General features: G+C 42.5%; 1 protein-coding gene across 2 annotated transcripts in view; it reads left to right on the forward strand.

Annotated features, from left to right (window-relative positions):
* The window catches only part of PPP1R13B (protein phosphatase 1 regulatory subunit 13B), a 68,062-nt gene that overhangs the window by 12,179 nt on the left and 28,297 nt on the right, over positions 1–27,586 (forward strand). For both annotated transcript variants that reach the window (XR_009210185.1, XM_032134606.2), the window contains exons 2-3: positions 4,124–4,243; positions 10,514–10,590. Coding sequence is in view for 1 of the 2 variants with exons in the window: in XM_032134606.2 (XP_031990497.1) it covers positions 4,124–4,243; positions 10,514–10,590 (197 nt within the window). In the remaining variant the exon portion in view is untranslated. The remainder of the gene's footprint in view (positions 1–4,123; positions 4,244–10,513; positions 10,591–27,586) is intronic.

Below are 27,586 nucleotides of genomic sequence, written 5' to 3' on the forward strand. Positions count from 1 at the left end.
GAGGCAGGAGAATGGCATGAACCCGGGAGGCGGAGCTTGCAGTGAGCGAGATAACGCCACTGCACTCCAGCCTGGGCGACAGAGTGAGACTCTGTCTCAAAAAAAAAAAAAAAAAAAGACAGAGGTACAGATTGGGTAAAAAATAAAATCCAGCTCTTATGCTGCTTGCAAGAGACAGACATACAAGCATAATACCTTCAGAAATGTGGAAATGAAGAGAAAGGTGAAAAGATAGCTTTTCTGGCAACATTAATGTCAGGCAAAATAAAATTTAAAGTTAAACCGTTAGGATAAAGATAGACATAATAAAAGGAGTGATATATCAAGAAGCTTAAACAGTCATGAGTAGATGTACATTTAACAATGTAAACTGAAAAATATAAAGTCAAAATTTATAAAATTAGGAATTTAGTAAATCCACAATCAAAATGGGATATTTGTAGGCATATATCTATTAGTCAAGATTAGGGAAGAATTGAGCAACACTATTAACAAGGTTTATTTATTAAGTACAGTTGAACCTTGAACAGCATGGAGATTGGGGGCACTGACCCCCTGCACAGTTGAAAAACAAGTATAACTTTTGATTCCTCCAAAACTTAACTACTAGTAGCTTTTTGTGGACCAGAAGCTTTACTTAGGACATAAGTCACCAATTAACACATTTTATGTGTCATATGTATTATATGCTTTATTATTACAATAAAATAAGCTAGAGAAAGGAACATGTTATTAAGAAAACCAAGGAAAAGAAAACATATTTATAATTCATTAAGTGGAAGTGGATCATCATAAAGATCTTCATGCTTCATGGTTTTTTGTTTTGTTTTGTTTTGTTTTGAGACAGAGTGTGCTCTGTCGCCCAGGCTGGAGTGCAGTGGTGCAATCTCAGCTCACTGCAACGTCCACCTCCCGGGTTCAAGTGATTCTCCTGCCTCAGCCTCCCAAGTAGCTGGGATTACAGGTGTGTACCACCATGCCCAGCTAATTTTTTGTATTTTTAGTAGAGATGGGGTTTTGCCATGTTGGCCAGGCTGGTCTCGAATTCCTGGCCTCAAATGATCCACCTACCTTGGCCTCCCAAAGTGCTGGGATTACAGGTGTGAGCCACCACACCTGGCCCTTATCTTCATGTGAAGTAGTCTGAGGGAGGAGGAAGAGGAAAGGTCAGTCTTGCCATCTCAGGTGGCAGAGGTGGAAGAAAATTCACATGTGAATGGACCTCTGCAGTTCAGACCTGTGTTCAAGGATGAAGTGTATACAGGATGCCATAGCTGGGTAAGATGTTTGTATTAGGGGAAAGTGGATGAAGGATATACAGGAACTCTTTGTACTATCTTGGTAACTTTTCTATAAATCTCAAATTACTCCAAAATAAAACAATTATATTTAAATGATAATATGCACATGTAGAACAGAAAATCAAGTTCAGAGGATAAATTAAGATGAGCAAGACCTCCATGGTGAGACGTTTTAAGACATCATTGAAGAACATAAGATGCATGAAAAAAATGGAGGCACACAATCATGTTCAAGGCCCAGAAAGCTTGGTGTTACAAAGACGTCAGGTCTCCTCATGTTTATTTATAAATCAATTAATATGGTGCCAGTCAAAATTCTACCTTTTTAAAAAAGATCTTGACAAGCTGCTCCTAAAACACATATGAATGCAAAGGGATGAGAAATACTAAGACAGTTTTGAAACTAAGCCATATGAGGGAAATTGACCTACCAGGTAGCAAGACTCACTACAAAATGATAGTAATTAAGGTTGTGGTATTGGCACAGTGATAGGTGGATAGCCAATAAAATAGAAGAGACAGCTCAGAAAGATCCCATGTACATACGACATCCTGCTACATATTAGAGGTGACAATTACTTGTCTATGGGGAATGGATAGACTATTCAGTAAATGATGCTGGGACCACTGATTATTCAAGTAGGGAAAAAATAAAGTCAGATCTTTATGCCAAATGCAGAAATAAATTCCATAAAGTCAGTGAAAACCTGTACTTTAAAATTTGTAGAAAGAACATAAGAGAGTATCTTTTTTACCTTGGAGTAGAAGAGGATTTATTGTACCAAAAACTCAAACTGAAATTGGAAAAGACTGATAACTGCTTACATTTAAATTTTTAAAACTTGTATACAAAAAATGATACCAACAAAATTAATAGGCAAGTTTATTTTCAGTATATGTAACCAACCTAGGATTAGTATCCAGAGTATAAAGAACTCCTTTAGATCACTAAGAAAGAAGCAATCCAGATTCTCCCCACCCCCGAGATGGAGTCTCGCTCTGTCGCCCAGGCTGGAGTGCAGTGACTTGATCTCGGCTCACTGCAACCTCCACCTCTCGGGTTCAAGTGATTCTTCTGCCTCAGCCTCCTGAGTAGCTGGGACTACAGGTGCCTGCCACCACGCCCGGCTAATTTTTGTATTTTTAGTAGAGACAGGGTTTCACCAAGTTGGCCAGGCTGGTCTCCAACTCCTGACCTTAGGCGATCTGCCCACCTTGGCCTCCCAAAGTGCTAGAATTACAGGCGTGAGTCACCCCACCCAGCCACAACCCAGATTTTTGAAAAATAGGCATAATACCTGAGACGGTTCACAGAGAAGGAAAACGGAGTTCATTATACATATAAAAGTGGTTCTTTTAAATTCAACAACTGGGTTAGTGCTCTTCTCAAGTAATTGGTTAGATATTGGCCAGGCACAGTGGCTCACACCTGTAATCCCAGCACTTTGGGAGGCTGAGGCAGTCAGATCGCTTGAGCCCAGCAGTTCAAGACTAGCCCAGGCAACATGGCAAAAACCCCATCTCTACAAAAAATACAAAAATTATCCAGGCATGTGGCATGTGCCTATAGTTTCAGCTAACTTGGGAGGCTGAGGTGGGAGGATCACATGAGCCCAGGTGGTGGAGGTTGTAGTGAACTGAGATCATACCACTGCACTCCAGCCTGGGTGGCAGAACAAAGACTTTGTCTCAAAAAAAGTAAAGGAGTGAGAGATTGTGAGTAAGCTTTGATTTTTAAAAAAATATTTGAAATACATTTAGTTCTATAGGATTTAATTTTTATTAACTTGGTACTGACAAACATTCACAATAATGTTGCCTGAGTTGCCAGGAAGTGCCCTGTGCAGCCTTCGTACCTCTGATTGCCACACCTGACATTTTAAGAAATAACATGGCCTGTTCAGTTTATGTTTCTTTCAAGAGTGGGAGGCCGAGCATAGTGGCTCACACCTGAAATCCCAGCACTTTCAGAGGCCAAAGCGGGTGGATCACCTGAGGCCAGGAGGCCAAGAGGCTGAGACCAGCCTGGCCAACATGGTAAAACCCCGTCTCTCCTAAAAACACAAAAATTAGCTGGGCGTGGTGGTGGGCACCTGCAATCCCAGCTACTCAGGAGGCTGAGGCAGGACAATCTCTCGAACCCTGGAGGCAGAGGTTGTAGTGAGCCGAGATTGCACTCCAGCCTAAGTGATAAGAGCAAAACTCTGTCTCAAAAAAAAAAAGGCTGGGTGCGATGGCTCCCACCTATAATCCCAGCATTTTAGGAGGCCAAGGTGGGCGGATCACCTGGGGTCAGGAGTTTGAGACCAGCCTGACTAACTTGGTGAAACCCTCTCTCTACCAAATACAAAAAATTAGCTGGGCGTGGTGGTGGATGCCTGTGATTTCAGCTACTTGGGAGGCTGAGGCAGGAGCATCTCTTGAACCCAGAGGTGGAAGTTGCAGTGAGCCAAGATGGTGCCACTGCACTCCAGCCTTGGCAACAAGAGCAAAACCCCATTTCAAAACAAACAAACGAATGGGAGACACAATGCTTTGTGATAAATAAGTTTTGTAAAGGGCATGTTTCAGTGTTCCCTATTTAATATTGCAAAATTGCTGTCATGGATACTTTTTGTGTTTATCTGTTGCCTAAATTATTTCCCATTCATATTCTTGCTTTTACTCATTAATGTTGAAATTCAGTGCTTGTAATATCTTTGAATTGTAACATGTAGACATATATGTGTGCATATATACATTCATTTAAGTTTTTTAAAAAATTTACTTTTGGTTGGAGTCATTTTAATTCTGGAGTAAAAAAGATGTGGTCTTTTTCCTAGAACGTCCCATACCCTTTGATTATATGATGTATGAACATCTTCAGAAATGGGGTCCACGGAAGGAAGAAGTGAAATTTTTCCTTCGACACGAGGACTCCCCAGCTGAGAACAGTGAACAAGGTAGGTAAATGCTTTCTTCCTCATTTGTTAATTTTTGCTAGAAAAGTTAATTTAAGAAAAATAGGAATAAATATTAAATTATTCACACACACCCGGCCCTGCACTTACAAGTGGCTAGAGAGAAAGTTGGTATCTCATGTTTCTTTGGCTTCTGTTAGTGTTGTTTACCATTACGGCACTTTTTTTTTTTTTTTTTTTTTTGAGACAGAGTCTCACTCTGTTGCCCAGGTTGGAGTGCAGTGGCGCAATCTTGGCTCACTGCAACCTCCACCTCCAGGGTTCAAGGGATTCTCCTGCCTTAGCCTCCCAAGTAGCTGGGACTACGGGTGCGCACCACCACACCCGGCTAATTTTTGTATTTTTAATAGAGATGGGGTTTCACCGTGTTGGCCAGGCTGGTCTTGAACTCTTGACCTCAAGTGATTTGCCCACCTCAGCCTCCCAGAGTGCTGGGATTATAGGTGTCAGCCACTGTGCCCAGCCAATTACATCACACTTTTTAGGCACCAACCCTTCTTTCCTTCTCAGGACTCTAAGTTAATTAATCAGCGTACTCAATCATGTAAAGGCACTTGGTGTTTAAAGGGATTTTTGTTTTGTTTTGTTTTGTTTTGAGATGGAGTCTCACTCTGCCACCCAGGCTGGAGTGCAGTGGCACAATCTCGGCTCACTGCAACCTCCGCCTCCTGGGTGCAAGCAATTCTCCTGCTTCAGCCTCCCGAGTAGTTGGGATTACAGGCACCCACCGCCACACTAAAGGGATTGTTTTTGATAAATATCAGATTGGTCAAACATCTAGATTTTAAAAATATATAAAACCATGAAAAGACTAGAAGAAAGTTCTGGGAGATCTTTTTATTTTTGAAGTGAACAAGGCCTTGGTAAGTGTAACACTAAAACATAAAAGACAAGACTGATAAATGAATTATTTAAAACAAAGCCTGGGTGCAGTGGCTCAGGCTTGTAATTTCAGCACTTTGAAAGGCTGAGGCAGGCAGATCACTTGAGCCAAGTAGTTCCAGACCATCCTGGGAAGCATGCCAAAACCCCATCTCTACAGAAAATACAAAATAGCTGGTTGTGGTGGTGGATGCCTGTAGTCTCAGCTACTTGGGAGGCTGAGGTGGGAGGATCGATTGAGCCCAGGAGGTGAAGGCTGCAGTGAGCCGTGATTGTGTCACTGCACTCCAGCCAGCGAGGGCAACAGAGAGAGACCTTGTCTCAAAAAATAAAAATAGGCTGGGTGTGGTGGCTCACGCCTATAATCCCAGCACTTTGGGAGGCTGAGGCGGGCGGATCACTTGAGGTCAGGAGTTTGTGACCAGCCTGGCCAACATGGTGAAACCCCATCTCTGCTAAAAATTAGCCCGATGTGGTGGTGTGTGCCTATAATCCCAGCTACTCAGGAGGCTGAGGCAGAAGAATCGCTTGAACCTGGGAGGCAGAGGTTGTAGTGAGCCAAGATCACGCCACTGCACTCCAGCCTGGGCAACAGAGCGAGACTCCATCTCAGAAAATATATATAAATAAAACAAAACCAAAAATAACTGCATGGCAATAACATCTAAAAAAAGTCAAAAGATAAATTATAAACTGGGAAGTAGCATTTATAGCTCATATTGCAAAGGGCTAATTCTCTTTACATGTAAAGAGTTCCTAAAATTTGATAAGAAAAAAACTTGGCTAGGTGTGGTGGTTTGCACCTATAATCCCAGCACTTTGGGAGGCCAAGTGGGGCGGATTACCTGATGTCAAGAGTTTGAGACCAGCCTGGCCAACATGGTGAAACCCTGTCTCTACTAAAAATACAAAAATTAGCCAGGCTTGGTGGCACGTACTTGTTATCCCAGCTACTCGGGGGGCCGAGACAGGAGAATCGCTTGAACCTGGGAGGCAGAGGTTGCAGTGAGCCTGAGATCGTGCCATTGCACTCCAGCCTGGGCAAAAAAAAAGAAAACCCAAACCAAAAAAAAAAAAAAAAAAAAAAAAAGCTTAGTAGAATAATAGAAAAAATATATACACACACAGTTCACAGAAAAGGAATATACATGGCCCTAGGATATATGAAGATACTCACCTTATTCCTTTTTTTTTTTTGAGACAGAGTCTCGCTCTGTTGCCCAGGCTGGAGTGCAGTGGCGCAATCTCGGCTCACTGCAAGCTCCGCCTCCCGGGTTCATGCCATTCTCCTGCCTCAGCCTCTCCGAGTAGCTGGGACTACAGGCGCCCGCCACCACGCCCGGCTAATTTTTTTGTATTTTTAGTAGAGACGGGGTTTCACCGTGGTCTCGATCTCCTGACCTCGTGATCCGGCCGCCTCGGCCTCCCAAAGTGCTGGGATTACAAGCGTGAGCCACCACGCCCGGCCTACCTTATTCCTAATAAAAGACATGCAGAGAAAACTATCTTGAAATACTATATTTTACCTGTCACATTGGCAAAGATTAAAACAGTTAATAGCACAGTGTTGACAAGGATTCTGAGAAACAGGCAGTCTTCTGCATTGCTGTGGGAGGCAGTTGGCACCTTCTATGGAAGGAAATTTGGCAATAGCTGTTAAACTTACAAAACATAAAACCTTTTACCCAGCAGTTTCATTTCTGAGAATTTATCCTAAAGCTGTGCCCTGGCACCTACAAAATGATATATAAACAGGGTTATTCACTGAGCATTGCTGGTAGGAACAACCTAAATGCCCACCAGGAGAGTTGAGCTAAATAAATTAGGGTCCATCTACACAGCAGAGTGCTCTGCAGCCGTAAATAATGAAGAACCTCTGTGCCCTGACCCAGACAGACCATCTCCTAAACATGTTACATGAATTAAGCATGGTGCAAAAGAATGTGCACACTTAGCTGCCTTTTGTGGAAAGATGAGCAAAGAGTAATGTGCATATCTTTTTGTATGTGTATATGTATAAAGCAGTTTTGGAAAGATATCTACGCAACTGGGGATATTGTTGCCCTGGGGGGAAGGGAAAAGTGGCTGTAAAACAGAGGAGGGAGGGTTGTTGATTGTATACCTTTTTGTTCTTTTTGATTTTTGAACCATGGGAATATACTATATATTTTTGAATTAAAATTTAAAGAAAATAAGGAAATTTTTTTTGAACACATATACACTGTACAGTTAAAAGACCTTTGGCCGGGCGCGGTGGCTCATGCCTATAATCCCAGCACTTTGGGAGGCCAAGGCGGTTGGATCACGAGGTCAGGAGATCGAGACCATCCTGGCTAACATGGTGAAATCCCGTCTCTACTAAAAATACCAAAAAATTAGCCGGACGTAGTGGTGGGCGCCTGTAGTCCCAGCTATCGGGAGGCTGAGGCAGGAGGATGGTGTGAGCCCAGGAGGCGGAGCTTGCAGTGAGCTGAGATCGCGCCACTGCACTTCAGCCTGGGTGACAGAGTGAGACTCTGTTTCAAAAACAAAAACAAAAACAACAAAAACAAAACAAAACAAACAAACCTTTAACTTATTAATTAGCAGTGATTATGGATTCTGATATTTAAAAAAATGAACTCAAGCAAATAAAAGGACAATCCTTTGTAAAAATAATATTTCTTTATTGCAAGTTATCCGCTTTATTTGTATTTTATAGTAAAGGAAAATTTGCCCTTGGATGAGCTACTATCTACTTTAAAATCATCTTTCTATAGCATAAGGCTGTCTTTTAGAATACACCATTACATCTGGAGCCAGGACACCAAGGCTCTGGGCTCAACTCTTCATCTGCTTTTACCTTAGACCAGGGTCCGTCCTCTCTGGGAACATCCACCTGAAGAGGAGGATTAGACTGGCTGACAGTTGAAGTGCTGCTTTAGTGCTAAGGATTTATTTTAACTCTCTACCTGAGTTCTTCAGATACCTATACCCTCCCTCACTTAGCTATACTTAAGTAAAAAGTCTTGCCTTTTACTTATTAATATGTACATAATCCTTAATGTCCTGAGGAGAGTGGTTATTTTTTTCTCACTTTATAAAATTTGGAAACAGGCTGAGTATGGTGGCTCATGCCTGTAATCCCAGCACTTTGGGAGGCTGAGGTGAGAGGATTGCACGAGCCCAGGAGCTGTACATTCACTCTCTCTTTCATGCCCCGACTCAGAATTCCATCTTCCCCACCTGTAACACTACCCTCTCTGCCCCTTTACCTCTGCCTAAAAGGGTGGCATAAAGAGTAGTTTATTGGGTGCTGTCTCATGTTTTGTTTTGCTTTTGCTCACTAAACTTCTCCCTTCAACTTACTAATACTCTTTTTTTGTTTTCCTTTCTTTTTTTTTTTTTTGACAGCGTCTCACTCTGTCGCCAGGCTGGAGTGCAGTGGCGCAATCTTGGCTGCAACCTCCGCCTCCCGGGTTCAAGCAATTCCCCTGTCTCAGCCTCCCAAGTAGCTGGGACTACAGGTGTGCACCACCATGCTGGGCTAATTTTTTGTATTTTTAGTAGAGATGGGGTTTCACCACGTTGGCCAGGGTGGTCTCAATCTCCTGACCTCATGATCTGCCCGCCTTGGCCTCCCAAAGTGCTGGGATTACAGGCGTGAGCCATCACGTCCAGCCCCCATCTCAGTGAATGTCTTTTTTTTTTTTTTTTTTTTTTGAGACAGGGTTTCACTTGTTACCCAGGCTGGAGTGCAGTGGCATGATCTTGGCTCACTGCAACCTCTGCCTCCTGGGCTCAAGTGATCCTCCCACTTCAGCCTTCCAAGTAGCTGGGACCACAGATGTGTGCCACCATGCCCGGCTAATTTTTTGTATTTTTGGTAAAGATAAGGTTTCACGCTGTTGCCCAGGCTGGTCTTGAACTCCTGGTCTCAAGTGATCCTCCTGCCTTGGCCTCTAAAAGTGCAGGGATTGCAGGCATGAGCCACCATGCCTGGCCCTAAAATGCAAATGCCTTTTGGATTTTTTTTTGCTTTTAGTTTTGTTTTTTTTTGAGACAGAGTCTCACTCTGTCACCCAGGCTGGTGTGCAGTGGTGCTATCTCAGCTCACTGCAACCTCCGCCTCCCGGGTTCAAGCGATTCTCCTGCCTCAGCCTCCTAGTTAGCTGGGATTACAGGTGTGCGCCACCACGCCTGGGTAATTTTTGTAATTTTACTAGAGACAGGGTTTTGCCATTTGGGCAGGCTGGTCTCAAACTCCTGGCTTCAAGCAGCCTGTCCACCTCAGCCTTCCAAAGTGCTGGGATTACAGGCATGAGCCACCACGCCTGGCTGCAAGTGCCTTTTTGAAAAAATTTTTCTTTTTTTTCCCCTGTTGGTAATATGAATGCCAAATTTTTATCTTTATTTTATTTTTGAGACAGAGTCTCACTGTCACCTGGGCTGGAGTGCAATGGCGCAATCATGGTTCACTGCAGTCTCTACCTCCTAGGCTCAGGCTATTCTCCGCAGCCTCGTGAGTGGCAGGGACTACAGGCACATGAGGCACATGTCACCATGCCTTGCTACTTTTTTTTTTTTTTTTTTTTTTTTCGTAGAGACAGATTTTCACCACATTGCCCAGGCTGGTCTTGAATTCCTGAGCTCAAGTGATCCTCCCACCTTGGGAGAATCCCAGCACCTCCCAAAGTGCTGGGAATACAGATGTGAGCCACCTCGCCCAGCCCCAAATTTTTATTTTTAATTGAGATAAAATACACATAAAATTTATCATCTTCTCTATTTTTAAGTGTCAAAAGCCTTTTGATAACAAGTCAATTTCAAGATTCTGAGATAGAATGTAAAAAGAAAAGATGTCATTTAAACACTTTATTTCATTTATTTTTAATTGATTTTTTTTTTAAACAGAGTCTTGCTCTGTTGCCCAGGCTGGAGTGCAGCAGAGCAAGATTGTGCAGTAGCCCAATCCTGGCTTACTGCAGCCTCGACTCCTCTCGCTCAAGTCATTCTCCCACCTCAGCCCCCCAAGTAGCTGAGACTACAGGGTGCACCACCATACCTGGCTAATTTTAAAAAATTTGTTGTGGAGACAAATTCTCCCCATGTTGCTGAGGCTGGTCTAGAACTCATGGGCTCAAGCTATCTTCCTGCTTTGGCCTCCCAAAGTGCTGGGATTATAGGTGTGAGCCACTGAGCACAGCCTAAACAACTTTATATATTAAAGATGAATTGTAAGACCATTTTTTCAACTGTACTAAAGTCTTGAATTTCTCAGCCTGGTATTTTACACTTGTGTTCAATAAATATTTGAATACATGAAGAAATGGGAGAATATTATTTTTTTGAATATGCCTTTTGGTGAGTTTGGTTCTTTCATTTCTTTAGGTGTCCGTCAGACCCAAGAGCAGCGAACTCAGAGAAATGTAATAAATGTACCTGGAGAAAAACGTACTGAAAATGGGGTAAGTGATAGTGAATTAAATTGAATTTTAAAAACTGATGGCTAGGTGCAGTGGGTTACACCTGTAATCTCAGCACTTTGGGAGGCCAAGGTGGGAGGATCACATGAGGCCAGGAGTTTGAGATCAGCCAGAGCAAGATGGTGAGACCCTCTGTCTATAAAAGGTTTTAAAAAATTAATCAGCAGATGAGACCAGGTGTGGTGGCTCACACCTGTAATCCTAGCACTTTGGGAGGCCGAGGCACACAGATCATGAGGTCAGGAGTTCAAGACCAGCTTGGCCAATCTGGTGAAACCCTGTCTCTACAAAAAAAATACAAAAATTAGCCAGGCATGGTGGCATGCACCTGTAGTCCCAGCTACTCGGGAGGCTGAGGCAGGAGAATTGCTGGAACCCGGGAGGCAGAGGTTGCAGTGAGCCAAGATCGCACCACTGTACTCCAGCTTGGGCAATAGACGGAGACTCCGTGTCAAAAAAAAAAAAAAAGAAAAAGTCAGATGTGGCCAGGTGTGGTGGCTCATGCCTGTAATCCCAGCACCTTGGGAGGCTGAGGCGGGCAGATCCCCTGAGGTCAGGAGTTCAAGACCAGGCTGGCCAACATGGTGAAACCCTGTTTCTACTAAAAATACAAAAAAAATTAGCTGAGTATGGTGGCGGGCACCTGTAATCCCAGCTACTCGGGAGGCTGAGGCAGGAGAATCACTTGAACCCAGGAGGCGGAGGTTGGAGTGAGCCAAGATCGCAGCATTGCACTCCAGCCTGGGCAACGAGCGAAATTCCATCTCAAAAAAAAAAAAGTCAGATGTGGTGGCATCCACCTGTAGTCCCAGCTACTCACGAGGCTGAGGTGGGATGATGACTTGAGCCCGGGAGTTTGAGGCTGCCGTGAGTCATGATTGTACCACTGCACTTCAGCCTTGTCAACAGAGTAAGACCCGGTTTTTTTTTTTTTTTAATTGCTTTTTACCGGTACTAATGAGTTTGGGTTATAACTTATTTTTAAATAATTATTTTGGGGGTAGATATTGTCATTTCTGTTGAATATTTCAAAATATTATATGAAGTTATAAAGCAGCGGTCACTGAGTGGTGTTACCTAGTCACATGATGGTCCATGAATCAGATCACGTCTCCTTTGGAGCAGTCCTCCACCTGCCCTTCACATGCTGCTGCCATGTCCTCTCCTGGAGCAGGCAGTGGGTGCCTCTGTGCACGTAAACACAGCATCTCTGTGGTGGCAGATGGGCTATGGGCTTAGCTTGTAGACTAAGAGTTGAGTAGGCTGAATTGCTTTGCATCTTCAATGCTGGTTCTGGATCCTCTGTCAGGTTTTGACAGACAAAGTGGATGGTGGGCTGCAGTGTCTTCCTCCATCATTGTGGTAGAGACTTGGAGAATAGATGGAATGCTGATCATAGGTGAGGGGAGCTGTGGAGGAGCTCTTTGCAAGAAATGCTGGTGTTGGCTGGGCGTGGTGGCTCACACCTGTAATCCCAGCACTTTGGGAGGCCGAGGTCGGTGGATCACCTGAGGTCAGGAGTTCGAGACCAGTCTGACCAATATGGTGAAACCCTATCTCTACTAAAAATACAAAAATTACCTGGGTGTGGTGGCATGCGCCTGTAGTCCCAGCTACTCAGGAGGCTGAGACAGGAGAATCACATGAACCCGGGAGGCAGAGGTTGCAATGAGCCGAGATCGTGCCACTGCACTCAAGCGTGGGCAAGAGAGTGAGACTCCATCTCAAAAAAAAAAAAAGAAATGTTGGTGTGTTTTGAAAGAATGAACCAATAGGGACATTTTTAATGTGGTCTTTTCTGAGAATTTTAAAGATAACTTTAACAAGTAATTTTAAGACTAGAGATTGAGTTTCTTTTCTTTTTCTTTTTCTTTTTTTTTTTGAGACAGTCTCGCTCTGTCGCCCAGGCTGGAGTGCAGTGGCCTGATCTGGGCTCGCTGCAAGCTCCGCCTCCCGGATTCAAGCCATTCTCCTGCCTCAGCCTCCCCAGCAGCTGGGACTACAGGCGCACACTGCCACGCCTGGCTAATTTTTTGTATTTTTAGTAGAGATGGGGTTTCACCGTGTTAGCCAGAATGGTCTCAATCTCCTGACCTTGTGATCCACTCGCCTCAGCCTCCCAAAGTGCTCGGATTACAGGCATGAGCCATCGCGCCCAGCCTGATTGAGTTTCCTTTTCTGACTGTAACACTAACTAGGCATCTAAGCTTAGGCAACTTCCTTCCTCACACAGGGCTGGGCATGGTGAGACACTGGTAAAGTACATGGAGTCTAGAGTGTGACTGGCCCATGTTCAGCCCACTGGCCTCGGAGCTTTCTAATGAGTTGAATTTGAGCAAGTTATTTCACCTCTCTACTTCCCAACTTATTATTGAATTGCTAGTTCTTTTATTGGCTATATTTGTGACCCCACCTCATATACTTAAATCTCTGTTTATTTGTACTATCAACTTTAAACAGTATCTCTGGACCTTGCTCTTTGTAAAATGATAATATTAGGCCCCTGCCATCTTCCCTCCCTTCCTTCCTTCCTTCCTTCCTTCCTTCCTTCCTTCCTTCCTTCCTTCCTTCCTCCCTCCCTCCCTCCCTCCCTCTCTCCCTTCCTTCCTTCCTTCCAGCTCTTGCAGCTGTACTAGACTTTTATGTTGTAAAGGTTGACAGTATTTGCATATTGTTATCTAACTATAAACCTTTTGTGCTTTGTCTGTAGATTGGTTATAAAGTTGAAAACCATTTAGTAGTTTTATTATTTTAGATTTTGCAGGTATAATCCACTGCAGAGCCATGTGGTATACTAGATTATATTTTCTTCTCTTTGGTTTCAATATCATAATCCTTCTGCCACTCAGGGAGAAATATTACTGTTGTTAAGATTATAGATTCTCCCTCTTCACATTCCTGCCTTCTGTCATTGGAGTAGACATTTGTCCACTGCAAATCAAGAGCCTCTACAGAGTTCTTCCAGGCAGATCTGCTTCAGGACGTCTTAAGAAATAAATGCCACTGGTAGAAATTTTCATTCAGTAAATCTGGAGTGGGGCCTAGAAAACTCCCCATGTGACTATGTTGCCATGCCAAGCTTGGGAACATCCAGGTTACACTTTAGCAAGCATTTATAGTTTGTTTGTCCAACAGAATGTTGAAGATCTTTTTGAGTTCTAAGATTTACCATGGGACGGGCATGGTGGCTCGCGGCTGTAATCCCAGCACTTTGGGATGCCAAGGTAGGTGGATCACCTGAGGTCAGGAGTTCTAGACCAACCTAGCCAACATGGTGAAACCCTCTCTCTACTAAAGATACAAAAATTAGCTGGGCATGATGGCAGGTGCCTGTAATCCCAGCTGTTCGAGAGGCTGAGGCAGGAGAATCGCTTGAACCCAGGAGACAGAGGTTGCAGTGAGCTGAGATTGCACCACTGCATTCCAGCCTGGGTGACAGAGCGAGACTCTGTCTCCCAAAAAAAAAATAATAATAATAAAGAAAGAAAGGAAGAAAGAATTACCACGACCTGAACTTTAGGGAAGATTAAATAGATATATTGAGTAGGCCGTGTGTTGAAGAAGTGAGATGTGTTATATATGATACAGTATATGGAAGAGACTCAAAAGGAAAGCATTCCAAAGGTATGATAAATTGGGTAGACCAGTTTTGATGTGATGAGACCTTTTCCTTGATGAAGTTGTTTCTTGTTAATAAGGAGAAAATGTGTATATTTCAAAATCAACAAAATTGAAACCTGAAACCAAAGTTAAAAATGTGTTTTTATCCTTTGTGTGGCTTGTAATTAGAGGAAGGTATGAGATCTCCTCTAGAGGAATAACTTAGGATTGGAAGCATCACATCAAAGATGTTACTGTATTTTATGGCTTACACATCTACCTTTTAAGCTTAATAATATGTTACCTTGTAAAACACTTTATTGTCTACAGAGCAGTTTTACGTGCATTTCAAGATATGAAAGACATCTTCCCCCAAAATGTTTCTGTGTATACCTTGGTTATAGAATAATGACATGCTAAGCCTTCTAACTTCTGGACTGAGACATCTAAGGACAGATTAAGGAGAGCTGTGAGGAAAGGAGGGAGTATGGGTTGGAAGAGAAGGGCAGGATGCTGAGTTGGTGTGATTGATGTCCATCAGCAGCTGCTGAACTAAGAAGCCGGGGAAGTTCTGCTCTCTGAAAATTGTAGGCCAGCAAGTCAGGTTAATACTACTGTGCTGGTTTGTCATTATGCTATAAAGGAAAATTGATTTGTTCTCATTATATATGCCTGTGTTGAAGCTTCCAAGACGTCCCCAGGTTCCGTGATTTGCTAGGACCACTCAGGACTAAGCATAGAGTTCTCTTGAGTTGCTACAATGAAAGGATTCAGAGCCAGATCAGCAAAGAGGAAAGACACATTCGACTTAGGTATCCTGGAAGAACTTTTTCCTGTCTTCTCAGCCAAGCAGGTTTAAAATCTGAGTCAGTTTTTACTTTATTCTAGGATATCCAGTAAGTTGCCAAGACCAATTGATCCTATCCTCCTGTGTTTTCTTCTAAGAGCTTTATAGTTTTAACTCTTACATTTAGTTTTATGATCAATTTTGAGTTAATTTTTGTGTATAGTGTGAGTTAAAGGATTCAAATTAATTCTTTTCCATGTAAATATCCAGTTATCCCAGCACCATTTGTTGAAAAGATTATTGTGTCTCCCACTGAATTGCCTGACACCTTTGTCAGATCAACTGACCATAAATGTGATGTTTATTTCCAGAAGCATTCATTGCTAATGTAGTCACCCAGGCACCGTTTTCCATATGGTGCCCAAGACTCAACTGTGCCTATCATCTCCTAGGCCAGATAAAATTTCAGCCGTCTAGAGAAAAACTTTTAGACTTATGCCAGGAGAGGATAGAAGCAGTCACCTAGGAGCATGGAGTTGGGGAGGAGATAGGGAGCTAACTGCCTCTTAAATATCGTTCACTCAGTCTGCCTTATTTTCAGTCCCTACATTTTATTCCCCTTTCCGGAGGTACATGGTGTTGTCAGTTCCTGAAACTTCGAAGATTCTGTGCTGTAACTGGAGTGTTTATCCAGTTTTACTCCTCCTGGCTTGAGTTTTGTCTCAGATGTACTAGGTCAGTTATTTCTCATCTGTTCTTTTGCCAAATTCCAAACATCTGTGTTGTGTGCACTCCTGTTAGTCCTGCTTTTGTGGTTTTATATTATTTGATGTCAAAAATCCCTTTACTGTCAATTAGTGGAGTTTTGGGATTTAATGAAATTAGGATTAATCCTCCCTTGTGAGCAGAGCCAGGTGTGAATTTCTTTTAATTTCCCTATTGGGCTTTCTTGAATTTACTGATTCTGAGGATTGGCATCTGTCAACAGTTCCGGAATATTCTCTGTTATCTCGACAAGTATTTTATCTTCTGCATTCTTTCTGTTTTCTTTTGGAACTCTTATTAGACCTTCATCTTTCATTTTATTCTCCTTGTCTCTTAATTTCTTTTTTTTTTTTTTGAGATGGAGTTTCACTCTTGTTGCCCAGGCTGGAGTGCAATGGCACGATCTCGGCTCACCGCAACCTCCGCCTCCCAGGTTCAAGCGATTCTCCTACCTCAGCCTCCCTAGTAGCTGGGATTATAGGCATGTGCCACCACGCCCGGCTAACTTTTTGTATTTTTCGGTGTTTCTCCATGTTGGCCAGGCTGGTCTCGAACTCCCTACCTCAGGTGATCCACCCGCCTCAGCCTCCCAAAGTACTGGGATTACAGGCGTGAGCCACCGCGCCCAGCTTAATTTCTTTTTTATATATTCTCTTTTTTGGTCTCTTTGTACTATATTCTGGATACTGTCCTAAGATTCATCTTTCAGTTAGTGAATTCTGTCTTCAGCTGTGTCTGTCTATTTAATACATAAAAGGTGCTTTTATTATTATTATTTTGAAAGGTATGACATAGTCTAGGAAAAATACTAGCAAATTATGTACCTGACAAAGGATTCAGATGCAGAATATATAAAGAACTCCCAAAGCTTAATAATAAGAAAACAAACAACCCAATTCAAAAAAGAAATAGGCCGAGCTCGATGGCTCATGCCTGTAATCCCAGCACTTTGGGAGGCTGAGGCGGGTGGATCACTTGAGGTCAGGAGTTTGAGACCAGCCTGGCCAACATGGCGAAACCCTGTCTCTACTAAAAATACAAAAATTAGCCCAGCATGGTTGTGCACGCCTGTAATCCCAACTACTTGGGAGGCAGGAGAATCACTTGAACTCGGGAGGCAGAGGTTGCAGTGAGCTGAGATCACGCCACTGCACTCTAGCCTGGGCAACAGAGTGAGACTCTGTCTCAAAAAAAAAAAAAGAAAAAGAAAGAAACAGGTGAAAGATTGAACAGGTGCTTCCCCAAATAAAATATATGAATGTCAAGTAAGCACATGGAAAGGTGTTCACCATCATTAGTCTTTAGGAAAATACAAATTAAAACCACCATGAAGTGGCATTACACACCTATTAGAATGTCTCATGTTAAAAAGACTGATCATAACAAGTGTTGGTGAGGAAAGGGAGAAATTGGAACTCTTACGTACTGCTCGTGGGAATGTAAAATGGTATAATCTGGAAAATAATTTGGTAGTTTGAAACTTAAACATAAATCTACTGTATGACCCGAGAACTCTACTCTTAAATATTTACCTCAGAGAAATGGAAGCAAATGTCTGTGCAGACTTGTACATGGATGTCCATAGCAGTTTGATTTGGCTTGAAGCCAAAATCTGGAAACAACCCAAATGTTCATTAACAGTTAAATGCACAAATAGACTATGGTATATCCTCACGGTGGAATATTCCTGAACAATCAAAGGAAATGAACTACTAATACATGCTACAACATGGATGAATCTCAAAATCATTGTGCTGAAAGAAGCCAGCCAGAGGATTACATACTGAATACTGTTATGGGTTCATTCATATACAATTCTAGAAAACATAAACTAATCTCTAGTAACAGGGAAAGTCAGTGTTTGCCTGTGGACATGAGAACCAGGAGATGGGGGGCAAAGAGATATGAGGAAGGGATTACAAAAGGGCACAAGGAAATTTGGGGAGAGGATGGATTTATTTTCTTGCTTGTAATGATTTCATAGTTATACATTTGTCAAAACATCAAATTATATACTTTAGGTATGTGCAGTTTATTATATGTGAATTATACCTCAGTAAAGCTGTTGTAAAATTCATTAAAATTTTCAGTTCTAGAGGTTTTAGGCCGGGCGCAGTGGCTCACACCTGTAATCCCAGTACTTTGGGAGGCCAAGGCGGGTGGGTCACCTGAGGTCAGGAGTTCTAGACTAGCCTGGTGAACATGGTGAAACCCATCTCTACTAAAAATTCAAAAATTAGCCTGGCATCGTGGCAGGCGCCTGTAATCCCAACTACTCAGGGGGATGAGGCAGGAGAATCGCTTGAACCCAGGGGGCGGAGGTTGCAGTGAGCTGAGATCACGCCATCGCACTCCAGCCTGGGGGACAAGAAGAGGGAGACTTTGTCTCAAAAAAAAAAAAAAAAAAAAGGTGTTCTTAAATCTTCTTAGTTGCTCTTTGCTTATATTTTAAACACACTAAACATTTTATATTCAGCAACGAATAATTTCTCTATCTGAATGTTACTTCTGCTGACTGTTGAGTCATGGCTCCTTGATTGCTCTGTTTTGGTTTTTGACAATGAGCTGCTCATTTTCCTTGGAACTTTACCTCTGGGCATTTTTTGAGACCTGGATAAAGTCATGATTTTCCTGAAAGGCTTCCATTTGCTTTGTCAGTAACTAGGCACAAGCTAGGCTCAATTTCTACTGTCCTTTGTGGATCATGAAGCTTTCATGAGAGCTGTCTAGTGGTTACAGATAGTTAGGGGGCTGTCTCTCCTTCCACTCAGTGATGGGGAAAGGTGTAGGTTCCCTACTGCCCCCTTCTGTGTGGGGGGTTCATTTCATAGTTAGCTTTACATTGAGGTTGTAGGTCTTTGCATCCTGGACGTTTGTGGGCATCTCCTCTTGGACTCTCCACACTGGAACGAGCCTAAGTCTTTACCTCCTAATGCCAGACTTCACCAGCTGCCAGGGAGCAAGTATGCAGGTGGGCAAAAACCTTCAGGACAAAAGCTAGCTGTGGTGTTCTTTTATTATTGCCCAAGGTTTCTGGTTTCTCTTTATTTTTGGTCCCTGTAGTTTCCTTACTGTTGTGCCAACTCAGTGATGCTTTTAAAAACATGTTTTGTGTTTTATCTTGCCTTTTAGGTGTTGTTACCAGGAGTGTGATACAGGGTGTCCTGTCAGCCATGCGGTTGGAAGCAGAGCGCTTCCAGGGTGTTCTCATAGTTCTCATGTGGCATGGGATGCGTTTTCTTTTGTTATCTGTGCACTTTGATAGCCCATTTTCCTGCCAGTCTCTTTCTAGCCCTAATTATTCCTAGCATCTTGCCTTGGGTATAAATGTGTATTGAATTGAATTGATAGGGATGAAATTTTTTTTTTTTTTAAGACAGGGTCTCGCTGTGTCGCTCAGGCTGGAGTGCAGTGGCACAATCTCAGCTCACTGCAACCTCTGCCTCCCGGGTTCAAGTAATTCTCCTGCCTCAGCCTCCCATGTAGCTGGGACTACAGGCATGCGCCACCACTCCTGGCTAATTTTTGTATTTTTAGTGGAGAATGGGGTTTCACCATGTTGGCCAGGCTGGTCTCGAACTCCTGAGCTCAAGTGATCCTCCTGCCTCAGCCTCTCAAAGTTCTGGTATTACAGGCATGAGCTACTACCTGAGCCTTATGTGAATAAGTTTTACGATTAAAATTTATTCATATTGGGCCGGGCGTGGTGGCTCACACCTGTAAACCCAGCACTTTGGGAGGCCGAGGTAGGTGGATCACTTGAGATCAGGAGTTTGAGACCAGTCTGGACAACAGAGTAGACCTCATTTCTGTTTAAAAAAAAAAAAAAAAAAAGTTATTCACATTTATAGACTAAAATAGCATGTTGAAGTACTATTGCAGGGGGTAGGGAGTCAGTATGCATTTTAGATATCTAATTGGCTCTTATTAATTTGTGAGACTTAGTAATTGTTGGAATATGAAATATTCTGGCTTCAGAATTAATGAGATGTTAGACTTGATTTTATTAAACATTTTATATTTTTGCCACCTTTGTGACTGGGAATACTGAGCATATAATTTATGTGATAAAAATGAGCATCCGTGTTTATAAGGTATCTTGGTATCATTATCACCTATTTTTTGTTTGCTAAATGGGCAAGTAAAACCTACTCTTCAAACGTGAAGATATATAACCTTGAAGAGATAGGAATAAAGAGAAATGATTTCATATTGATAAATATTACGTGAGCATAAGTAGGTTTTATTCTAATTATTTTGCTAGAGTTTTGCATTAGGGATGTTTGTCATTTTTGAAATGACATTTTACTTGAGAAACTGCTTATACTTTTAAAAAAACTAGTTATACAGCATGCGTTGTGGCTCACGCCTGTGATCCCAGCACTTTGAGAGGCCAAGGCAAGAGAATAACTTGAGACTAGGAGTTTGAGACCAGCCTGGGCAACATAGTGAGACACTGTCTCTACAGAAAAAAATTTAAAAATACATCAGTGTAGGCCAAGCACAGTGGCCCACACCTGTAATCCCAGCACTTTGGGAGGCCGAGGCGGACAGATCACTTGAGGCCAGGAGTTCGAGACGAGCCTGGCCAACATGGTAAAACCCCGTCTCTACTAAAAAAAAAATACAAATATTAGCCTGGCATGGTGGCACACACCTGTAATCCCAGCTACTTGGGAGGCTTAAGCAGGAGAATTGCTTGAACCCAGGAGGCACAGGTTGCGGTGAGCCAAGATCACACCACTGCATTCCACCCTGGGCGACAGAGCGAGACTCCATCTCAAAAAACAGAAAGAAAAAAAATCAGTGCAGTGTGGAAGTAAAACAAAGACAAATTTAAAAACATTTTCTGTAAACTGCTAAAAATATTTATAGTCTTTTTAAATCTTGTGATGATTAAATTACAAGTAAGATACTAGACATTTGGTCTAATTTTTTTCTATTGTTTATTGTGAAATATATACACAGAAATATATGAACATGTATAAAACATGTACAGTTTAAAGAGATACTGAGAGCTGGGCGGGGTGGCTCACACCTGTAATCCAGCACTTTGGGAGGCCAAGGCGGGTGGATCAGTGAAGTCAGGAGCTTGAGACCAGCCTGGCCAACATGGTGAAACCACGTCTCTACTAAAAATACAAAAATTAGGCTTGGTGCAGTGGCTCATGCCTGTAATCCCAGCACTTTGGGAGGCTGAGGCAGTCAGGCAGTTCACAAGGTCAGGAGATTGAGACCATCCTGGCCAATATGGTGAAATCCTGTCTCTACTAAAAATACAAAAATTAGGCCCGGTGCAGTGGCTCACGCCTGTAATCCCAGCACTTTGGGAGGCTGAGGCAGGCGGATCACAAGGTCAGGAGATTGAGACCATCCTGGCCAATATGGTGAAACCCTGTCTCTACTAAAATACGAAAAAATTAGATGGGCGTGGTGGCACACGCCTGTAGTTCCAGCTACTCGAGAGGCTGAGGCAAGGGAATTGCTTGAACCTGGGAGGCGGAGGTTGCAGTGAGCCAAGATGGCGCCACTTGCACTCCACTGGTGACAGAGCAAGACTCCGCCTCAAATAATAATAATAATAATAATAAAAATACAAAAATTAGCTGGGCATGGTGGTGGGCGCCTGTAATCCCAGCTATCCGGGAGGCTGAGGCAGGAGAATCACTTGAACCCTGAGGGGCGGAGGTTGCAGTGAACTGAGATTGCGCCACTGCACTCCAGCCCGGGTGACAGAGTGAGACTCCATCTCAAAAAAACAAAAACAAAAACTAAAAAAAAGACAGACACTCAGGTGACTACCACGGAGGCTTAGAATTTCTCTCTTTATTATTTTTAAAACAATTCTATGCAACTTATTTTAATTGTAGACAGAATAAAGACATAAAAGCAAGATGGTTAGTGGAGGCCACCTGAAGTATCCTCTCAGATTTCATAGAGAAAGAAAGGGTATTTTTGGAGACAGATGTGTGAACAAATCATGCTAGTATGAAAAGTGTAGTAAAAGTGGAATAAGGCACCAAAATAAAGGGGTATGATTAACTTTATCAAGATTGATGTTGGGCAATACTTCCCAAAAGAAAGAATCAGAGGATTCTACAAAGATACAGAGGAATAGACATGAAACTGTATGGTGACAGAGTTATAAACAGGACTGTGCAGCACGAAGTGTAGGGACAGGCAAGGGGGAGGGGACACTGAGAGGGGACACGGAGAGGGAGGAGAGCAAGAGGACCAGCCCAGGAGAGGCCAGGTCTTCACCATGCTAAGAGTTCAGATTAATCTTGTGGGATTTTAAGCAAGCTGTGTTTTAGAAAGATCTCTGTGGTGCTGGCCTGCAAGAATTATGTATCAGCAGTGGGAGATAAAGAGCAGGACGGGAATGAGACTGGAGACAAGAGCCTTGTGAGGTCATTGTTTGCTGTGCTTTGCAGTGGTGTCACAACTCCTGGAATCTCAGAGACTTTCAAAGGAAGTATTTGAAAATACAGTTTCAAGGGTATGGTGATAAAAGCAGAAAAGGCATCCAGTTATCTATAAATTACCACTTAGAAGAAATTTCACTTCTTATTTATTTTAAAGAGACAGGGTTTCGCTCTGTTGTGTAGGCTGGAGTGCAGTGGTACAATCATAGTTCACTGCAGCTTGGAACCTTGGGCTCAAGCAGTCCTCTCACCTCAGCCTCCAAAGTAGCTGGGACTAGAGGTGTGCGCCATCATGCCCAGCAATTTTTAAATTTTTTTGTAGAGATGGTGTGTCACACGTTGCCCAGGCTGGCTTTGAACTTTTGGCCTCAAGTGATCCTTCCACTCCAAAGCCCTTCGGGGTTACTGGGCAGGTGATATTAAGTCTATTTGGTCACTTCTCATAATCTTCCAAAAAAAAAGTTGCCTATAGGGTTCTCATTATTGCATTTATCTTCTTTTTAAAATTGTTTTATTCTTGAATCAAGTAACTTTTATGTTTTGCAAGGGGGAGAAATTAATCCTTTCCCATTAGTTCCACCTATGTGAAATTGTTGATGTTTGATCATTTTTTGATCTGGCAGATCATGAGGTCGAGAGATCAAGACCATCCTGGCCAACATGGTGAAACCCATCTCTACTAAAAATACAAAAATTAGCTGGGCGTGGTGGCACGTGCTTGTAGTGCCAGCTACTTGGGAGGCTGAGGCAGGAGAATTGCTTGAACCCAGGAGGCGGAAGTTGCAGTGAGCCGAGATAGCGCCACTGCACTCCAGCTGGTGACAGAGCGAGACTCTGTCTCAAAAAAACAAAAAAGTAGTATTTTCATATGATTTAGATTATTAAGATGTCTTCATGGTGTCTGGTTTACCCTTTGACATAATAAATGGCTGTTGATTAGGAGCAACCACGTATACCAAGCTGCAGCCAGATAGCGAGGGCATCACCTCCCATGTGATGGAAAGAGTGCCTGCTTGCTGTCAGGAGATGTGGCTAGGATCCTGGCACTGCTTCTGACCTGACACGTAAGCGTGGGAAAGCCAGTCAACCAGCTGCCCAGAGCCTTAGCTTTCTCATCTGTAAAATAAGCTTAAGAATTTTCTTCCTAGGGGCCAGGCACGGTGGCTCACGCCTGTAATCCCAGCGCCTTGGGAAGCCAAGGTGGGCGGATCATGAGGTCAGGAGATCAAGACCATCCTGGATACAGGGTGAAACCCCATCTCTACTAAAAATACAAAAAATTAGCTGGGCATGGTGGCATACTTCTATGGTCCCAGCTATTCGGGAGGCTGAGGCAGGAGAATCGCTTGAACCCGGGAGGTGGAGGTTGCGGTGAGCTGAGATCTTGCCACTGCGCTCAAGCCTGGGCGACAGAGCTAGACTCCGTCTCAAAAAAATAATAATAATAAAAAAATAAAAATTTCCTCCTAGGATTTTTGTAAGCATCATCTAAGACAGCTATAAACTTGGGTATATATAAATGTCTGATATGCAGCAGGCATTCATTACATGTTAATTGTTGAATCTCTAGAATGAATTCAAGAATTCATTTTAAAAAGTACTGAGTTCTTCCCATCTCTGAAAGTGAATAAACATCCTGAATATCAAAACAATGGTATGAGAGAGTCCTTAAAGAATCAGGAAGAACTTCAGGAAGCAGATGGCATTGCCTCCTAGGTCTTAAGTGATAGGCAGAGTTGAGGAAGCAGTGGGGGAAGGGCACTGTGGGCAGCATGAAGAGCATGAGTGAGATATGCTCGCAGGAAAGTGTTGGTTCTATAACGGAGTGGCAAGCACAGATGTGGGAGGTCATGAAGAGCACTTTCGAGCAGCAGCTTTTATTTAGGACAAGGATGGTTCAGTCAAAGATGTTGCTGCTGAGGCTTCTGGAAAAAGGCTAGAGCCATTCATAGAAATAGGGAATTTAGGGAGGAAGCCAGGCTTGGAAGGAGAGAGAGGAGTTCGGTGGAGAGAGGCCAGAGGTGGATGTTTTGACAAGGTGTGTTCTCATATAAACTAAGTGCAAAAAGGAACGAGCATGAAACTGTTAACTATTTCATGTCACCTCACTGGAGCTTGAAAGCTTAGGGAATTTTTTATTCCAAATAATATATATTTTTTTGATTCTAGGTTACAGTGTACTTCAAATAATCTGAATACAATGACCAGTATACAATTTTTAAAAATCAGGTACACAAGGAAATAAGACATCACGAACAAAATGTGACAAACACCTCAGATACTGGTATGACTTGACACAGGCTATAAAACAGCTGTGTTGGCCGGGCGCGGTGTCTCGCGCCCGTAATCCCAGCACTTTGGGAGGCTGAGGTGGGCGGATCACAAGGTCAGGAGATCGAGACCATCCTGGCTAACACGGTGAAACCCCATCTCTACTAAAAGTCCAAAAAATTAGCCGGGCGTGGTGGCGGGTGCCTGTAGTCCCAGCTACTCGGGAGATTGAGGCAGGAGAATGGCATGAACCCGGGAGGCAGAGCTTGCAGTGAGCCGAGATCCACCACTGCAGTCCAGCCTGGGCGACAGAGCGAAACTCCGTCTCAAACAACAACAAAAAAAACAGCTGTGTTTACTTTATTTAAAGAAATGACAAGTTTTGATGGTATGTTCAAGAGAATAGGAAAATATTTTAAAATGGCACTGCAGACTGAAAAAAGAACCCAACAGAACTTTCACAAATGAAAAAAACCCTGAAATTAAAAGCTCAAAAGAAAGGTTTGACACATATAGACAAATCTGAAGATTTACAATGAATAACAGAGATTGAGAATAAGCATTTTGAAACTTTCATATCAACTTAACAGGGTAATCTTATGTCTACTGACAACAATAATTAACATTGTGGATGTATTTTGTACTTCTGTAATAATTTATTTTCATTGTATTTTCTGATAAAATAAAGGACTCATTTCTGGGATAACATACTGTTACAATTCAACAACAAGAAGACAACCAACTTAAAAATAGACATCTCATCAAAGAAGAGAGACAAGTGGCTAACAGGCACATGAAAAGATGCTTAACATTTCCAGTCACTGGGGAAATGCAAATGGAAACCACAGTGAGACACCATCACACAGCCACAAGAATTCAGCTATAAGCAAAAAGACAAATATTGGCAAGAATGTGGACACACTGATGTCCATTGCTGGTGGAAATGTAAAATAGTGCAATCACTTTGGAAGACAGTTTGGCAGTTTCTTAAAAAGCTAAACATAAACTTACCATACAAGCCAGGAATTCCACTCCTAGGTATCTACTCCAGAGAAATGAAATATCTGCTCACACAGACTTTTATGCAAATGTGCACAGCAGCACTGTTACTCGTACCAGCTAAGAAATAGCCCAAATGTCCATTAACTGGTGAACGGATAAACAAAATGTGGTATATCCATCTGACTGAATATGATGCAGCATTAAAAAGAAACTACTCAACTCAGATGAACCTCAAAAACCTTACAGCAGATGTAAAAGACTACCTATGGTATGACTTCGCTTATATGAAGTGTCCGGAAGAAAGTAAGTCTAGAGACAGAAAGCAGATCAGTGGGTGCCTGCAGCTGGGGTCCAGAGTGGAAATTAATGGTGGATGGCACGAGGTAACTTTTGGAGGCAGATGGAAACGTTCTAAAACAGAATTGTGGTGATGGTTGCACAACTCTGTGTATTTGCTAAAATAACTAAATTTTCCAGTTACAATTGGTGAATTTTAGGATATGTAAATTATGCCTCAATTAACTCTAAAAAAGAAAAGCCTGTGACTTGAAAAGTTAAGGAAAAAATAAAATCTAGGGATAGGGCTGAAAGTTACACTCAGAATGAATACGTGGCTTTAAATTCTTTTATTATTAAAAAGCAAACTAAAAATAAGTGAACTCTCTATTCAACTTAATAAATGAAGAAAAGGTTAAAATAAAAGACATAGGATAATTAAAGATAAAAGTGCAGATGAATAATATTGAACACAAACAGAACAGTCAAAAGAATAAATGAACTTATAAGGAAACATAACCGCCACAGATGGGAAAGAGATTAAAAGGTCCATTGAACAATGACCATGTACTAGTTAACAGACCCCCCTTTCTAAATGGACCCACTATGGTTAGAAGCTACAGATGTTTCATAGAGAAAAGCAACAGGCCCACTGAGTTCCAAGTCAACCTTTCAACCCTATTTCATGGACACATTCCACATTTTATTGTTTCTGAAATCCAGGTCCATCTCATTATCCCTGTCATAAGGTGGCAGTATGAGGGAGCTGCAGGAAAAGCTGCTGCAGGCCACCCCAGGAACCTTCACAAAGTGCTGGTGACAACGAATCTTTTAAGGATGGTAGTTTTTGAAGTCCTCTATTATTGCTTGCACTAAACCTTGAAGAATTTTGCCGTTTGTCTTTCTTCACTATGGGCTGAGAGACTGGTACTTTTATTTTAGCAGATACTGTAGATGGGACAGCAACAAGGCTGTTTTTCCTGATGGAAATTTGCTCTGATTCTACTGTGTCTTGTCCTTCTTTTGAACTTTTTCCACTCTTCCCTGCTTTTGGTGATTCTTTCTTTCTTCTTGTTTTTATTCAGCATGGCTGGAGCTGGTGGCCGCTGCCACCGCCTGCCCCTGCAGCAGCAGCGCCCCCACCCCCAGCCGTCTCACCTCCACGGCAACTGCTGCCACCCAGGGACTGAGTCGTTCGCTTGCTCTCGCTTCCCGTTTTTCAGGCTTTCAGAGGCTGCGGCAGCTGCAGCAGTGGCTGCCTATTCCAAATAATATTGTAGTGACATTCTTTTTTTTTATACTTTAAGTTTTAGGGTACATGTGCACAACGTGCAGGTTTGTTACAATGTGTATACATGTGCCATGTTGGTGTGCTGCACTCATTAACTCGTCATTTAACATTAGGTATATCTCCTAATGCTATCCCTCTCCCCTCCCCCCACCCCACAACAGGCCCCGGTGTGAGATGTTCTTGTCTATTATAACCATAATGAAGTAATTTGGCTGAATATTAAAATCAGCATATCAAGATTAGGGACATCTGAAATGACCCATTTGCTAGGAGATGTTTAATTGCTGACAAAATCCACTAGTCTTTTCTGTTAACTGATTTTGTAATCACAAAGGAATGTATGTTAGGCATTGAAGGAAAAAGCACCATTCATAGTTAAACCTCCATCGTTTACACTGTAGCTTAGCTACTTTAAACATATACATGTTCTCTCTCATCTCTGGGTTATGATGATGCTGTTTGGGGAGACTGCACTGTGACTGAACTTATAATAAAAATAGTTATAGGACAGGAAAGCAACTTTAGGGTAACAAAAGCTAAATAAGAGAGCACTTCAGAGCA

The sequence above is a fragment of the Hylobates moloch genome, unplaced genomic scaffold, assembly GCF_009828535.3.
Source record: "Hylobates moloch isolate HMO894 unplaced genomic scaffold, HMol_V3 SCAFFOLD_16, whole genome shotgun sequence".
Classification (NCBI taxonomy): domain Eukaryota; kingdom Metazoa; phylum Chordata; class Mammalia; order Primates; family Hylobatidae; genus Hylobates; species Hylobates moloch.